Source organism: Heterodontus francisci, chromosome 33 (genome assembly GCF_036365525.1).
Source record: "Heterodontus francisci isolate sHetFra1 chromosome 33, sHetFra1.hap1, whole genome shotgun sequence".
Classification (NCBI taxonomy): domain Eukaryota; kingdom Metazoa; phylum Chordata; class Chondrichthyes; order Heterodontiformes; family Heterodontidae; genus Heterodontus; species Heterodontus francisci.
In genome coordinates this window covers 55,494,523-55,510,969 of record NC_090403.1, presented here as the reverse complement: position 1 = coordinate 55,510,969, position 16,447 = coordinate 55,494,523, and the positions used below count along the sequence as shown (strand labels likewise).

The following is a 16,447-nucleotide window of genomic DNA, read 5'->3' as shown; positions in this document are numbered from 1 at the left end:
TCGGTGCACAACGAGCAGAAGGAAATTTTGTCTGTTGTATGCTTTACATCGGGTTCACAGCACATAAACAGGCTGTTTGATCCAACAGGTCCCTGCAGATGTTTATACTCCACATCAGCATCCTCCCACCTACTTCATCTCTCCCTATCAACATATCTTTCTATTTCTTTCTCCCTCATGTATTTTATCTAGCTTCCCCTTAAATGCAGCTAAAATTTTGATATTTTAATTCTGTTCACCCATTACCCCTGAGCTCGTTGTCCTACTTTGGCTCCCGGTCCAGCTACACCTCGATATAAAAAATTCTCATTCTTGTTTTCAACTCCTTCCATGGCCTCGCCCCTCTCCCTATCTCTGTAATCTCCTCCAGCCTATAACCCTCCGAGGTCTCTGCACTTCTCAAATTCTGTCCTCAATTCTGTATCCCCGATTTTAATTGCCCCACCATTGGCGGCCGTGCCTTCAGCTATCTGGACCCTAAGCTCTGGAATTCCCTCCATAAAAATCTCTGCCTCACTGTCCCTTTAGGTCGCTCCTTAAAACCTATTTTGGTCAGCTGACCTAATATCTCATTCTGTTACGGTGTCAAATGTTGTCTAGTGATGCTCCTGTGTAGCACTTTGGGATGTTTTACTATGTTAAAGGTGCTATATAAATACAAGTTGTTGTTGCAGCATTTGTTATGTTCCTTATTCTGGCACTGGATGGTGCTTTAACAGGCTTCACTGATACTGTTGAGATAGAGACCGGCGTGTCTGCGATTGGAAATACAGGGTGGGTCCATCAGCATCTCACATAGATCAGGTAGTTGTGGTTTTATATTAGTGTGATATTCCTTTCCTGTGGACTGATAATTTTCCCTCTTTTGCAGATATTCATTATTTCCATTGCTTAAGAATTGTAGAGATTCTCAGAAGGACAGAAGCTTCCACAAAGAATATTTTTGGTAGCTATTCTTCTCAGAGAATGAAGGTAAATTTATTCTAAATTTTTCAGACAGTTTCATCTGTTTTTTCTTTTAAAAGTCCAAAGATTGTCCTTTTCTTTATCTTTTTGTTGCTGTAGGATTGGCAGGAAATAGTGTCACTGTATGAAAAAGACAGCGTCTACCTAGGTAAGGAAGTCAGTTTGTGGTTATTTTGCAACACATTAAATCCAGGACACTTCTGACGCATAGATATCAGGTGTGGCTCAGTGGGTAACACACTGACCCCCGAGTCAAAAGGTCATGCGTTTCAGCCTCACTCCAGAGACTCAAACCCTAAGCTTGGATAACACGTCAGTGCCGTACTTTATATTTGCAGTACTGAGGGAGCACTGTGCTCTCAGATGTACTGTTTTTCAGATGAGATGTTAAACCAAGACCCCAACAGGTGGATGTTAAAAATTCCACAGCACTATTTAAAGAAGAACTGGAAATTCTTCCTGGCCAACATTTATCCCTTAGCCAACACCTAAAACAGATGATCTTAAATATCTTGCAGCACACCTATCTATATAAATATTAAAAGTATTGCGTCTGGCAAAAAGCCTTATGTCCACATTTATAATCATAATTTCCTGTGTAAACTTGTCACACTGCAGCAGCAGCACTGGCGAGAGCGTGTAATTACAGTGCAACTGTTTGCATAAGATGTCTCTGCTATAAATGTGGACAAATGGTCTCCTTTAAAATGGAAATCAGAGGTGGATGTACCCTGTGATGTAAATAGGACCCCGATTGCCATTTTTGGTTGAAGCCAGTTGAAGTCTGTGCCGTGCTCACTGACCAGCTTCACAAGCGATGGAGCAGAAGAGACCCAGCCAAAGGCAACTGTGGAATTATTTTTGTATGCTTCAGAGGAACAAGAGTGTGCCACAAAAATAATCAGAGGCACTGCCACTCTTAATACCTCTGCCATTGCGATTTCCCTCCCATGCACACACACAACTACCCTTGCTGACAGCTGATTCAGCCTGAGTTATCTGTTTGGCTCCCCACAGCTCACCTGCCAAATTCAGGTTCTCAGTCGTGGGGGTATGGGCAGGAGCCTCTTCGCCGCTGGATCTGGGGCCGGCCACGCAATCCCCCATCGGGATCCACGTACCCTCTAATTTTTCCTGGTTGTGTACAGTATGTTTGAGATTGCTGCGCAGCTGCACACTCGCACAGCTTAGAGGGAATGTTAGTCAGGACCTAAAAATCAAAATCAACCCCATTGTGTTGAGCTTTATGCTGTAAAGAGGTGGGTTTCGGGGCATTGGGTGGTTTTGTTCTGGTTCGGTCAAGAGCCACTGTGAACCACGTGATCAACACCCTCTGGCGGCAGAAAATGTATGGTGTAATACATACAACACTGAAACAAGCCATTGAGTCCAATGGATCTACACCAGTACTTGTACTGCACAAGAGTCTCCTTCCACCCCTCTTCATCTTAACCCATCACTATATCCTTCAGTTCCTTTCTTTCTGATGTGTTTATCTAACATCCCCTTAAATGTATCAATACTATTTATCTCAACCACTCCTTGTAGCGTGTTCCATTCTCTAAATAAAGAAATATCTCCTGAATTCTTTATTGGATTAATTAGTGAATATCTTATATTTATGGACTCTGGTTTTGGTTTCCCTTGCAAGTGGATACATCTTCCCGATGTCGTCCCTATCAAACACTTTCATAATTTTAAAGACCTGTTCAGTCTTTCCTGATAGGTATATTTTTCTCCCTCATGTATTTATTCAGCTTCCCCTGAAATGCTCCTATAATGGGATGGGAGAAATGCTCTGTGTCTGTAGCTGTGCTTTTAATTTCTCATTCCTCACAGGCATGTTTTCTTTTTATTAACAACAGCTGAACTCGCTAGTTTAGTGGTGCGAAATGTGAACTATGAAATCCCCTCACTGAAGAAGCAGATCAGCAAGTGTCAACAGCTGCAGCAGGAGTACAGTCGCAAGGAGCTCGATTATATCAACAATGCAGCTGCCTTGCGGGACAGGTTCTTCATCTCCTGCAAGCAGTTTGGAATAACGGTGGGTCAGCCTGTGTCTGGACTCACGATAAATGATATAATTCTCGCAAAACAATTCATAACAGGAACAGGACATCGGTAAACTAAAATGCAGATGCATGTTCTTTTAATACTGGGTGGTATAGTTGCTCAGCCTTCTCGAAGTGAGTTACAAGGGAGGTCTGGTTACAGTACAGAATGATGGCTTTGTTTGATTAACAGGTTAATCTAGAGGAAGGAAGCTCTGTCTCTCTCCTCACTCACACACCTACACATCACTCGCGCGGAGTTATTTTGTAACTAATAAAGTGAGCCAAGTGCAGGAGGTAGAAAATGGAAGCAGTTAAAACTTTCCTACTTTTACACCTACCCTAGAGCGGTTCTACTTTAGTTTGTTTTATTCTCTGTGGCCCACTGCAATTCTTGACTGAGACACAGGTCTGGGAGTGAGATCACTGGGATAATGGATTGAACTACATCTGATAGAATTGTTGTGATCAAGAGTAATGCAGAGGTGCATCAGAATAATGCAACATGCATTGCATGTGACAATGTACCCCTCATTTTAAAAAAAAGTATCATCTGACTGACTAACTTCACGATAGATCTGTGCAGCTATCATATTAAAATTATAAACCATTCCTATAAAATCTTTGATAATGGACTCTAGAATTTTCCCCACTGCCGACATCAGGCTGACTGGTCTATAATGCCCCGCTTTCTCTCGACCTCCCTTTTTAAATAGTGGGATTATATTAGCTACCCTCCAATCTGTAGGAACTGTTCCAGAGTCTATAGTGAAGAATCATTCAGCCCATTGTGCTGAAAGAGCTATCCAATTCCCTTTTGAAAGTTATTATTGAATCTGTTTTTGTCGCCTTTTAGGCAGTCGACTCCAGGTCAGAGCCATCTGCTCCATTAAAACATTTCTCATCATTCCTCCCTGGTTAATTACCTTAAATCCCTGCCCTCTGATTACCAACTCTCCTGCCAGTGGAAACAGTTTCTTCCTTTACACTCATCTCAAAATCCCTCATAATTTTGAACGCCTCTATCAAATCGGCCCTTCTCCTTCTCTGCTCCAAGGAGAACAACCCCAGCTTCTCCAGTCTCCCCACATAACTGAAGTCTCTCATTCCGGGTACCATTCTAGTAAATCTCATCTGCATCCTCTCCATGGCCTTGACATCCTTCCTAAAGTGTGGTGCCCAAAATTGTATTCAATTAGCTAGAGCTAAGCAATGATTTATAAAGTTTTAGCATAACTTCCTTGTTTTTGTACACTATGCCTTTATTTATAAAATCCTTTACCCAGAGAGTGGTGAGAATATGGAACTTGCTACCACAGGGAGTGGTTGAAGTGAAGAGTATAGATGCATTTAAGGAGAAGCTGGATAAACACATCAGCGACAAAGGAATAGAAGGATATGTTGATAGTGAGATGAAGTAAGGTGGGAAGAGGTTCACATGGAGCATAAACACCAACATGGACCAGTTGGGCCAAGTGGCCTGTTTCTGTGCAGTGGACTCGATGCATCTTAATGTAAAACCAAGCAGCCATTATGGTTTTTCAATAGCTTTGTTAACCAGTCCTGCCACCTTCAAAGATATCTGTACATGAAGCGCAGGTCTCTCTCTCTTCCTGCTCCTCCTACCAAAACTAATAAAAGGATTGTAGACCATTCAGTCCTGATTATAAGTGACTGAAGTTTCTGTGTCACTGAACAGGGCAATGATGTCCGACAGGAGCTGCTATCCCTGTGCAGTGACCTCCCAACTGGCCTCGATGGTATCGCTGAGGGAACCAGAAATCTTACAGACGCTCTTGAGCTGTACGAGGCCTGTGTGGCCTTTGTGTGTGGCAGGTAAGATTGTGGCGGGAAGCACTTGAGCTGCAATGTTCCCACCGAGTTTTGATCAAAATGAATTCAACAAGAATCACTCGATGATGTAGTGCAATTTTCCTTTGACCCAGTCATCCTGATATAATATTTGATTCATTAGATTTGCTACTTAAGTCGCAGACTCTTTATTTGGTGGTGGGGGAGGGTCACTGTCCAGCTGCACACCTCTACACTAGGTGGAGCTTCCTAAGCTGCTGATCACCATATCTCGACCTTCAGCAGCACTGCTGCACTCCGAGGGCAATATCACCAGCAAAGTAACTACATATTTCACAATGGGGAGGAGGGGGTAGAACTGATGGGTGGTTCGGTGGGTAGCACTCTTGCTTTGAGTCAGAAGGTTTTAAGTAGTTTTAAGTCCCACTTTGGAGACTTAAGCTCATATCTAGGCTGACACTCCCAGTGCAGTAGTGAGGGAGTGCAGCACTGTTGGAGGTGTGGTCTTTCAGCAAAGTTAAATCGAGGCCCTGTCTGCCCTTTCGGATGGAAGTAAAAAATCCCATGGCACTATTTTGCAGACGAGCAGTGGCATTCTCCCTGTTTACCTGTCCAATTTTATCTCTCAACCAATACCTAGGCTTGTATTCCCTTGAGTATAGAAAATTAAGGTGTTTAAGATGATTAGAGGATTTGACAGGGTTGATAGAGAGAAACTTCCTCTGGTGGGGGGAGTCCAGAACAAGGGGCCATAACCTTAAAATTAGAGGCAGGCCATTCGGGGGGATGTCAGGAACTTCTTCACACACAAACTAGTGGAATTCTAGAACCCTCTCTTCCTGCCCCCCCCCCCCCCAACCAATGTGAACCACAAAAACACTTCTTTGAGCTGGTCAATTGGAAATTCCAAAACTAAGTGATGGTTTTTTTTGCTAGGCAAGGGTATTAAGGGCTCTGGAACTAAGGTGGACAAGTAGAATTTTGATACAGATCAGACATGGTATAATTGAATGGCGGAACAAGCTCGAGGGGCTGAATGGCCTCATCCTGTTACTGTACAGCTCCCACAGTACTAGAACGCTGGAGGTGTTTGCTCATGTTTTACTCCCGCACTGATTCCAGCCCCCAGTTGAAGATGTGCTGTCTGTGGAAAACACCAGGAACAGGATCTGACCTGGGAAGCATTGAGTCACCTTGGGCTGCTGTGGCACATCACCTGGCAGTTGTTTATAGGGTCAAAGGCATAGGAGACCTGTACAGTCTCAGAGGGCTGGAAGAGGAAAAGAGCATGGTGATGGTTTGAGAAAGGGGAGGGAATATCTTTATAGAAAGCAAGATTAATTAATAGAATTGTATAATGTGCAGCCAGGCTGTTGGCTGTTGTGATATCGAGATGACCAATTAGCCTATCATTGATCTAAAGGTGGGCTCTTAGAAACTTCTATTGAAGGAGAGTTTCCTTTAGTTGTCAAAAATTGGAAACCATGAAATTGAGGGGCAGGAAAAGACCATCTACTCCATCAAGCCTACCTCACACACCATGATGGCTTGTGCATTTTCCCTTCCTCACCCTCCCTCCACTGCCTGCTCCCTTATGTTTGGCTGCTGTTTAATTCCGGTGTGTTGTGGCTAACAGTGTCTCCGAGCCCATTGCTCCGTTGCTGAAACACGTTCAACTCAAAGGAAACACGACCGTCTATGAATGGAGAACAGGACGGACACCATTGACCATCGAGCGGCCAGTCAGCACGGAGAACGTGGAGACACAACCAATGGAGCCCGCAGATACAGTGAGTGTAGTCGTAATGAGCCCATTCTGTTAACCTCTTTGATGCTGGATCTTTGAGCAATTACCTTCCTTGCTGATTATTTGACCACACCAGGGTTCATTGTTTACTGCCCGCTGCAGCAGATCAGTGGGGCATCAAGGAATAACTCGGGGCACATTGCAGGACCGATTTGCAGGACCGATTAGTAATTGGCTTCCTAAAGGCCCGTGTTAATTTATTTTTTGCGATTTATTATGGTGCTTGCGAGTTTTTTAAAAAATCAAAAATAATTTAAATACAAAATAGCTTGAGGCTTTGGTGATTCTTTGTGGTATTGTGATTCTGAGTCCACTTATGTCTTATGTCCATGCTGTAAAGAGTGCACGGATGATGCTGGAGTGTAGGCTTGCTGACGTCACTTAGATTACTTCCTGTGCGCTGGATGCTATGGGAGGCAAATGTCTCAAATGTGACCCTATAATTGATACGAGCACGATGGGTGGGGGGGTGCATGTAAAGAGGTTGCACCAGATATTGGCAACCCAACCCAGGACTTTGCCAGGGTCTAAGATGCACTCCAGCAAACTCTGCCTTGTACTACACATTCTACTTTGGACAATGACTTAGCCTAACTAGCTAAGGAGTGTGGATACCCAAGCCATTCTTTGCTGCATTATCTGGTCTTTTCCGGGTAACACAGTGCGTTTTAATCTGTGTTCCAGATTGACTGGGGAGATGATGGCATGGCTGAAACAGACCAGTCAGCTGAAATCGACTGGGGAATCACATTGGAAGAAAGTGTGGAGGTAAGTCACCAAACCCACCTAATGAAACTGTCTCCATGCTTATCTCTTGGATTCTCCTGACCTGATATTGTTTGCTACAGGTTTTCATGGTATTTTACTTTGTATTTTCTCCAAGGTGAATGGCCAGGAACCAGGAGCTGATGTGATCGACTGGGGAGAGAGTACAAGTGCTGCAGTGGAAATCGATATGGTGGAGTCTGGGGCTGAAGGTATTCTTGTACATACCTTCTACTGATAAATTATATATCTGTGAACAGGGGATTGAGTTACAACCTGATCACCTAATCTCGGGGCTGCAAAGATGTTTGAGGTTAGATTGATTAGGTTCCAGCCTGTAACTCACACCTGGGTTTCTTTTGTTTTGTAATATTAATGAGTGCTGCACTGCCAGAGGTGCCGTCTTTCAGCTGAGGCGTTAATACCGAGGTCCTGTCTTCCCTTTCGGATGGAAGTAAAAGATCTATTTTGAAAAGGAACAGGGGAGTTCTCCCCAGTGTCCTGGCCAATATTTATCCCTCAACCAACACCTAAAACAGATTAGCTAGTCATTTATCTCATTGCTATGTATGGCTATGAAGTGCTGTGGGATGTCCTGAGGACGTGAGAGGTGCTACATAAATGCAACAGCAAAATAGCACGATATAAATTCGAGATTTCTTTTCCAATATAATTTCCCTTTAAATAGGAAGGACTTACACTTTGGACACTAGGTGTCAGTGCTGCTTGTGGAATTGTCGCTGGGGTAGGAACCTGTACTGCAATTTACAGAGACTTTCAGACTCCCCCCCTCCTGCCAACGTGGTTCATGAACTTTGGGTTATTTGTGAAAGAACATTTCTTGGTGATGAGATCACTGCCCTGTTATCACTTCTGAGTCTCATTACTGAAATATCAAAACACCTGAATGTTCTATTTCGGGTGTGTCATTTATTCTGAATAAAATAATTGGATTCAGGCGAGTTATGGATAATATTCAAATCCAACTCAGCAATGATTTTAAAATCACAGACTGACTCTGTTCCTCTGTTAGGTGAAATTCTCTTTTATGATTTTAGGTGATGATGGAGTGGCAAAGGGGAATGATGCTCTGACAATCCTGGAAAATACAGAAACCAGAAACCAGTTTATTAATGAACTCATGGAGGTACTTTTCAACTAGAATTATAAATACTGGCAAAATGTTCAAAATACAATATTGAAGAATGAAATGTATTGCTGCAGTGATTAAGGTCTGGAATGCGCTGCCTGAGAACGTGGTGCAGGCAGGTTCAATTGAAGCATTTAAAAGGAAAGTAGACAGTTATATGAAAAGGAAGAATGTGCAGGGTTATGGGGAGAAGGCGGGGGAATGGAACTGAGGGAATTGCTCTTTCCGAGAGTCGGTGCGGACACGATGGGCCGAATGGCCGCCTTCTGCACTGTAACGATTCTGTGATTCTGAGTGCACTGCTTAGCATTAGTGGGGTGCTTGAGCACCTTCTGGCCACAGTGTGGTGCCAGTGAGCAGCTTTTTGTTGGCTTGAAGTTGTAGAGCTAAGTTGGGTTGAGGTACAGATCAGCTGTGATCTGACTGGACGACAGAACATGTGCAAGGGGTTGAGTGGCCTCTGCCTGCTATATGTTTCAGTAGAGGCAATTGAATGTGTGCAGTGCCATACCAGTGACACAGGCACTGTTGATGGGCCTTAGGATAAACACTTTTTTTTTTATTTGTTCATGGGATGTGGGCATCGCTGGCTATACCAGCTTTTGTTGCCCATCCCTAATTGCCCTTGAGAAGGTGGTGGTGAGCTGCCTACTTGAACGGCTGTCGTCCATATGGTGCGGGTACACCCACCGTGTTAGGGAAGGAGCTCCAGGATTTTGACCCAGTGACAGTAAGGAACAGCGATATAGTTCCAAGTCCGGATGGTATGTGGCGAGGAGGGGAACTTGCAGGTGGTGGTGTTCCCATGCACCTGCTGCCCTTGTCCTTCTAGGTGGAAGGTGCTGCCAAAGGAGGCTTGGCAAATTGCTGCAGTGCATCTTGTATATGATGCACAGTGCTGCCACTGTGCACCAGTGGTGGAGGGAATGAATGTTTTAAGGTGGTGGATGGGGTGTCGATCAAGTGGGCTGCTTTGTCCTGGATGGTGTTGAGCTTCTTGATTGTCATTTCTTGGAGCTGCACTCATCCAGGCGAGTCCTTACTTGTGCCTTGTAGATGGTGGACAGACTTTAGGGAGTCAGGAGGTGAGTTACTTGCCTCAGAATTCCCAGCCTCTGACCTGCTCTTGTAGCCACAGTGTTTATAAGGCTGGTTCAGTTTCAGATCAATGGTAACCCCCCAGGATGTTGATGGTGGGGGTTTCAGCGATGGTAATGCCATTGAATGTCAAGGGGAGATGCTTAGATTCTCTCTCGTTTGAGATGGTCATTGCCTGGCACTTGTGTGGCGTGAATGTTATTTGCCAGTTATCAGCCCATGCCTGAATGTTGTCCAGGTCTTGCTGCATGTAGACATGGACTGCTTCAGTATCTGAGAAGTCAGGAATGGTACTGAACATCGTACAATCATCAGCAAATATCCCAACTCCTGACCTTATGTCAGAGGGAAGGATATTGATGAAACTGCTGAAGGTGGCTGGGCCCAGGACACTACCCTGAAGAACTCCTGCAGCGATGTCCTGGGGCTTAGATGTTGGGCCTCCAACAACCACATCCACCTTCTTTTGTGTTGGGTAGGACTTCAACCAGTGGAGGGTTTTCCCCCTGATTCCCATTAACTTAAATTTTGCTAGGGATCCTTGATGCCACATTCAGTTAAATGCTGCCTTGATGTCAAGGGCAGTCACTCTCACCTCACATCTGGAGTTCAGCTCTTTTGTTCATGTTTGAACCAAGGTTGTAATGAGGTCAGGAGCTAAGTGGCCCTGGCGGAACCCAAACTGAGCGTTAGTGAGCAGGCTATTGTTGAGTTGGTGCCGCTTGATAGTACTGTTGACGACACCTTCCATCATTTTGCTGATGATCGAGAGTAAACTGATGGGGCAGTAATTGGTTATATCTCTCTCTTCCCTAATCCATCCCCACCTTCCCCCATTTTGCTCCTCCTCTCTGACCTCCTGCGGAGCTGCTTGTGGTGAGCCAAAGTGTGGCAGCTTCAGTGTGACCATAGGCGAGTGTGATGCTTCAAGCACATGCACACTATAAGGAAGAATTTTCATATAACTTTTTATAATTCACAACAAAGGTCCCTGGAGAGGAACGAGGAGCAGGAACCCTTCAGGGATTAGGTTTTGTTCCTGTTCCTAGAAGCAGACTCCAGCACATCAGCTGCAGAGTTATCTCCCCATTGAAATGCAGGCACCTTGGCACAGAGCAGGGAGAGAACCTGCCCACTGTCTTCATCTCTTGGCCCAGTTTGACTGCAACTGATGAGTTTACTTGCTGGTTAGGTGTTCCCTTTGGGGAATTGATCTATACGGGCACTGACGTTCATCACCACTAGTGAGGAAAGTTTGTAGATTGCTTGGTGTGTGGAGAATTTGAGCTGCAGGAACGATACAGTTTCTCTCTCTAATATTAGCCTGAAATAATGGCATTGTTTTTTCAAAACACTTTCGACACTTTGTGAGAAAGACTTGTATTTCTTTTGCGCCTTTCATGACCATTGGACGTCCCAAAGTGCTTCACAGCCAATTAAGTACTTCTTGAAGTTAATAACTGTTGTAATGTAGGAAACGTGGTAGCCAGTTTTGCGCACAGCAAGCTCCCACAAACAGCAATGTGATAATGACCAGATAATCTGTTTTTGTGATGTTGAATGAGGGATAAATATTGGCCAGGACACTGGGGAGACTCCCCTCCTCTTCTAATACTGCCATGGGACCTTCCTCTTGCACCTGAGAGGGCAGATGGGGCCTTGGTTTAACGTCTTGTCCAAAAGACGGCACGGACAGCCTCAAAAGTTTTCTCCAGATAGATTGTTGAAAACTTTATCCTTCTAACTCGCTCTAATATGTATAATTATACACTAGCAGTGCTCAAATAAAGCCTGAGGGAGGCTATTTTGTGTCCTCCACCTCTTCATCTCTGATGTTCCATGGAGACGTCCCTTTGTGATCTGCCCAACAATGTGATGTTGCCTGGGCTGGGGTTCAGTCCTACTTTCCTTTCTCTTCCTGCTGCCAAGCAAATTGTAGCAATGTCTGGAATGCTGTTTGGAAGCCAGGCAACCCCAGTCCTTGTACAGTAGCTGAGGAACAATTTCAATAAACTTGTTGAGATGTATAAGACCGATACCTTTATTCATTTGTTTATTGCTTCTTGTAGAGAAGTGCCTGACCCTGCGGTGGAATCACAAGAGTAGTTCTGCGACCACCCCCCTCCCCGTCCAGCCCCCAACTGTGTGATTGACCATTCTCTAGTCACCTTGAGCCAAACATCTGGTTGGCTTTTCGTTCTGACACTGTTAGTGACCTCGTCTGTTGCCATCTGTCCTGGGCGGCAGGTTTCCTGATGCATTTCTTTAATCGTTCCTTCCAGTTACAGGACTTCCTGACCCAGCGACTCACCGAAATGAGCGAGGAGGCAGACATCCTCTCCATAAACCAGTTTCAAACCGCCCCAGCCATAATCCAGAATCAGGATTCTGCTAAGGTTGTTGCCATGACAACTCTCGTAAAGGACCTTGTCCAGAGACTGACCAACGTGAAGATGCAGCATCTATTCATGATCCACGCCTCTCCCAGGTTTGATGCTAAATATGTTTTATCCTTTGAATTTCGCCTTGGACTCTGTACCTTGCTCCCTCTAAGGTTTACACAGGAACAGGAGGAGGCTATTCAGCCCCTCAAGCTGGTTCCACCATTCAGTTAGATCATGGCTGGTCTGTAATCTTGGTTCTGTAACCCTTGATACCATTGCCTAACGAAAACCTGTCAATCTCAGTCTTGGAATTGTCAATTAACTGCACCCTGCTCACTTCAGCAACATTTTGGGGGTGAGGGTTCCAAATTTCCACTACCATTTGTGTTTCTATTTTTTAATCCTGGGTCTGTTCTGAGTTAACTGATCTGAATTGCAACAGCAGAAAGGGTGCGACAGTCAACCACAGCATCTGAGGTGTGGAGGGGAAACATCAGCCCAGACCCCCCCCTGCCCTAAGTGGTTCCAGCTGCAGCCTGCATGTGTCTGGCATCGGGTTGAGGCTGAGGCACACTTTGCTGCTGTTAAACCATTAAGCCATCTTTGTAAATTATGTAATCCTCTGTGCAACACCATCATTGTTTTCCCCCAGATTTGTACTTTACTACCCCATCTTTTCTCATCCCTTTCTCTGTTAGCATTCACTCAGTCTTCTGATCAACTCCCGACTGCTTGGCACGTTATCACGTTGGCAAGACGTTGCTTACAGCTGTGATTTACTCCACCCTGCAACACCCCCAGTGGTTAAATAGGCCAACAGTGTTCCTCCTCTATCATCACTGAGTGAGGTACTCCAGGGCATCCAGCATCTGTGAAAACAAACCCCCACCTGCACCCCCCCTCCCCCCCGAGCAACAGTCAACACTTGGAGGGGTGTGGAGGCGATTGAAAAATTTCATATGGTGAAATGAAGGTAGGGCGAGTCATGTGCATTTAATGCTGCTTTCTCGTTTCCTCAGATACATAGACCGTGTGACTGAGCTCCTGCAACAGAAGCTGAAACAGGCAAACGCAGTGGGAGAAAAGCAGCACTTGATGGTCAAGAAGAGACAGCAGTCGCTGGAGGAACAGGCTGCCCTTGAACCCACACTAGACCGTCTAATCCAGAGAACTAAAGATCTTCGGAAGCTGGTTAGTGACATGTCCGGGCACACGTGTGTGCAGGCTTAAAGTTGTCAGAAATTTCACCGAGTGGGATTCAGATTAAAAATGAAACTGTTTGTTTGTTGCAGTCCCTACTCCCACCACCACAGGTCATCAATGAGAAGATTTGCATTTCTATAGAGCCTTTCAAAACCTCAGGACGTCTCAAAGCACTTTAAAACCAATGAAGTACTTTTAGAAGTGTAGTTACTGTTATGCCAGGAAACATGGCAGCCAATTTGTGCACAGCAAGCTCCCAGAAATAACAATGTGGTAATGAGCAGATAATCTGTTCTGATATTGATTGAGGGATAAATAATGGTCAGGATATTGGGGAGCACTCCCCTGCTCTTCATTCAGTCATGCCATGGGATCCCTTGCGTCAATCTGAGACAGGGCCTTGGTTTATGTCTCATCCAAAAGATGGCACCTCTAACAGTGCAGCACTCCCTCAGTCCTACACTGGGAGTGTCAGCTTAGATTATGTGTTCAAGTCTCTGAAATGGGATTCGAGCTCACAAGCTTCTGACTGAGGTGAGACAGTGCGACCCACTGAGCTACAGTTTGCCATTTTTTGGGTGAGAAGTTAAACCAAGGCCTCATTTGCCCTGTCAGGTGGACATAAAAGATCCCATGGCACTATTTCGAAGAAGAGCAGGGGTGTCCTGGACAATATTTTAACCCTCAACCAACGTCATTAAAACAGATTATGTAGTCATTATCACACATTGCTGTTTGTGGGAGCTTGCTGTGCATAAATTGACTGCCACGTTTCCTACAATATAACAGTGACTACACTTCAAAAAAAGTACTACTTTGGCTGTAAAACACTTTGGGATGTCTGTCTTTATTCTTTATTCTTTATTCTTTGATTGTACTCAAGTATTGGCGTGTGAGCGCACGGCTGTAGCAGTGTCTGGCACTAAGTGTGTTGGGCTTCTATCAGTCCTTTTCCTATTATCTCTTTCAGATCGAGGCAGATGTCTCCAGACGGTATCAGAACCGCCAGGTAAATCTGATGGGGGTCATTGTCTAACCAGCTGCACGGTGCCCGGAAACAGCTGACACCGCAGCACGCACTGAATTATTTGGTACTTGCTTGTGGACTTACTGGACAAAGATTGAAGGTTGGATCAAGGGTTTAACACAAAAAGAATGAAATGGCGACTCGAACGTCTGATATACTTCAGGAACTCTGAGGGTTTTGGAGATTTGAGTTTGATCAGTGACCCACCTGTAGAGACAGCAGTCCTGGAAGGGGAAGGTTTTTAAAAACCCTCTGAATATAACAGGTCTAACAAGGGGTTCATATTTGTTAATATTTTGGAGCTAAATAAATTGTATTTTCTACCCGTGAGGAGGAACTGTTTAACCTAGTAGGTTATTGAGTAAAGCTGCAGCTCCCGTCCACTGTCTCTGGTTAATAGTTAACTCAGACTGTAGGGGGCAGGCCTCGAAATTCATGTTTGAATAATTAAGCCTATCCAGGGTACTTCACTGCCCAGTTAAATAAGAATGTAGAGATGTGGTGGTCAGATCTGTGTATGCAGTCATGCATTTTTTTCTGACATCGCACCCAGACCCACACACATGTAAATGCACACACTTGCAGACATTCGCATGCAGAAACTCTGCACGCACACACACAGGAGAACACATGCACAAACACTCACACATGTTCAGAGACAAATGCACATAGTAGAGTTATTTGTTGTTCTGTACTCTGCCCCTCAAAGGCAAAATCACTAATTATTAAACCTAACAATAAAATATTTAAATAGATGCCAACCTCATTTCTCGTGATTATTGCATCTTATGCACACATGGCTCGGCATGTATCTATTTCCATGTGTGTTTGGGTAGGTACTGCTACTGTCTGGCTCAGATAATGCAGCTGTTTTCTATACAGTGTGCATTGGTGTCACTAGGATTCCAGTGCTCTGTGATGATCAGTATGTGACACCTTTATACCTTGTCCACCAAACTGTGCACACTGTCAGCAAACCTGTGTTGTGTCTTGTGAGAGAATTGTGAGCTATGTACCACTAGGTTACAGTACTGGTTTGTCACTGTGACTAAGGGGTAATTTGAAGGGATGGTTTAACAGTCTCTCACAATCCTACAGCAGAATAATACAAGTATTAGAGTGTATTGATTTGAGGGTGATCTTTCTTTTACCCCCTTAATTTATTGGTACCGATGTGCCAAGTAACCCCCCCTTCCAGCATCACAGGTACAACATGTACTGGGTTAAAGCGATGAGTTATTCACCTTTGATACAGTGACGCGTATTGTATGCACCAACGGTGCCCTGCACACTGCTGAAGCAGAGGATAAGTACTTGGGAGCAGGCAAAGCTGGTTTGGTGATGGTGGTAGCCAGTTGTTTATCTGCTTCTCCACTCTCATGATCTGCTATACCTGTGCTCACTGACATTGCCCCTAAACTGCCTAGCTCTAATTTTTTTTATTCATTCATGGGATGCGGGCATCGCTGGCTCGGCCAGCATTTATTCCCCATCCCAAATTGACCTTGAGAAGATGGTGGTGAGCTGCCTTCTTGAAACACTGCAGTCCATGTGAGGTAGGTACACCCACAGTGCTGTTAGGAAGGGAGTTCCAGGATTTTGACCCAGTGACAGTGAAGGAACGGCGATATAGTTCCAAGACAGGATGGTGTGTGGCTTGGAGGGGAACTTGCAGGTGGTGATGTTCCCATGCATCTGCTGCCCTTGTCCTTCTAGGTGGTAGAGGTCGCAGGTTTGTAAGGTGCTGTCTAAGGAGCCTTGGCGAGTTGCTGCAGTGCATATTGTAGATGGTACACACTGCTGCCACTGTGCATCAGTGGTGGAGGGAGTCCACAATCAAGCGGGTTTTAAGGTTATGCCCACCTGTTCTGGACTCCCCCACCAGAGGAAATAGTTTCTATCGACCCAATCAAATCCTTTGAACATCTTAAGCATGTCACCCTAAATCTACTCAAGGGGATACAACAATAACTTGCATTTATATAGAACCTTTAATGTTTTTTGTCACTGAGCCACATAAGGAGGTATTGGAACAGTTGACCAAAGATTTGGTCAAAGAGATTTTAAGGAGAATTTTAAAGGCAGAGGGAGAGAGAACGATGGGGAGGTTTAGGCAGGGGAATTCCAGAGTTCAAGGCCAAGGCAACTGAAAGCATAGCTGCCAATGGTGGAGAGATTAAAATC

At 44.8% G+C, this 16,447-nt stretch overlaps 1 protein-coding gene across 3 annotated transcripts in view; it reads left to right on the top strand.

The window, feature by feature from the left end:
* Positions 1–15,018, top strand: part of cdk5rap3 (CDK5 regulatory subunit associated protein 3) — a 39,708-nt gene extending 24,690 nt beyond the window's left edge. For all 3 annotated transcript variants that reach the window (XM_068013635.1, XM_068013634.1, XM_068013636.1), the window contains 11 exons: positions 872–972; positions 1,066–1,114; positions 2,832–3,010; positions 4,717–4,853; positions 6,466–6,619; positions 7,321–7,404; positions 7,520–7,613; positions 8,460–8,548; positions 11,932–12,137; positions 13,053–13,224; positions 14,207–15,018. In XM_068013635.1, the coding sequence (XP_067869736.1) occupies positions 872–972; positions 1,066–1,114; positions 2,832–3,010; positions 4,717–4,853; positions 6,466–6,619; positions 7,321–7,404; positions 7,520–7,613; positions 8,460–8,548; positions 11,932–12,137; positions 13,053–13,224; positions 14,207–14,272 (1,331 nt within the window). In that variant the 3' untranslated portion in view covers positions 14,273–15,018. The remainder of the gene's footprint in view (positions 1–871; positions 973–1,065; positions 1,115–2,831; positions 3,011–4,716; positions 4,854–6,465; positions 6,620–7,320; positions 7,405–7,519; positions 7,614–8,459; positions 8,549–11,931; positions 12,138–13,052; positions 13,225–14,206) is intronic.
* Positions 15,019–16,447: the final 1,429 nt, after the last annotated feature.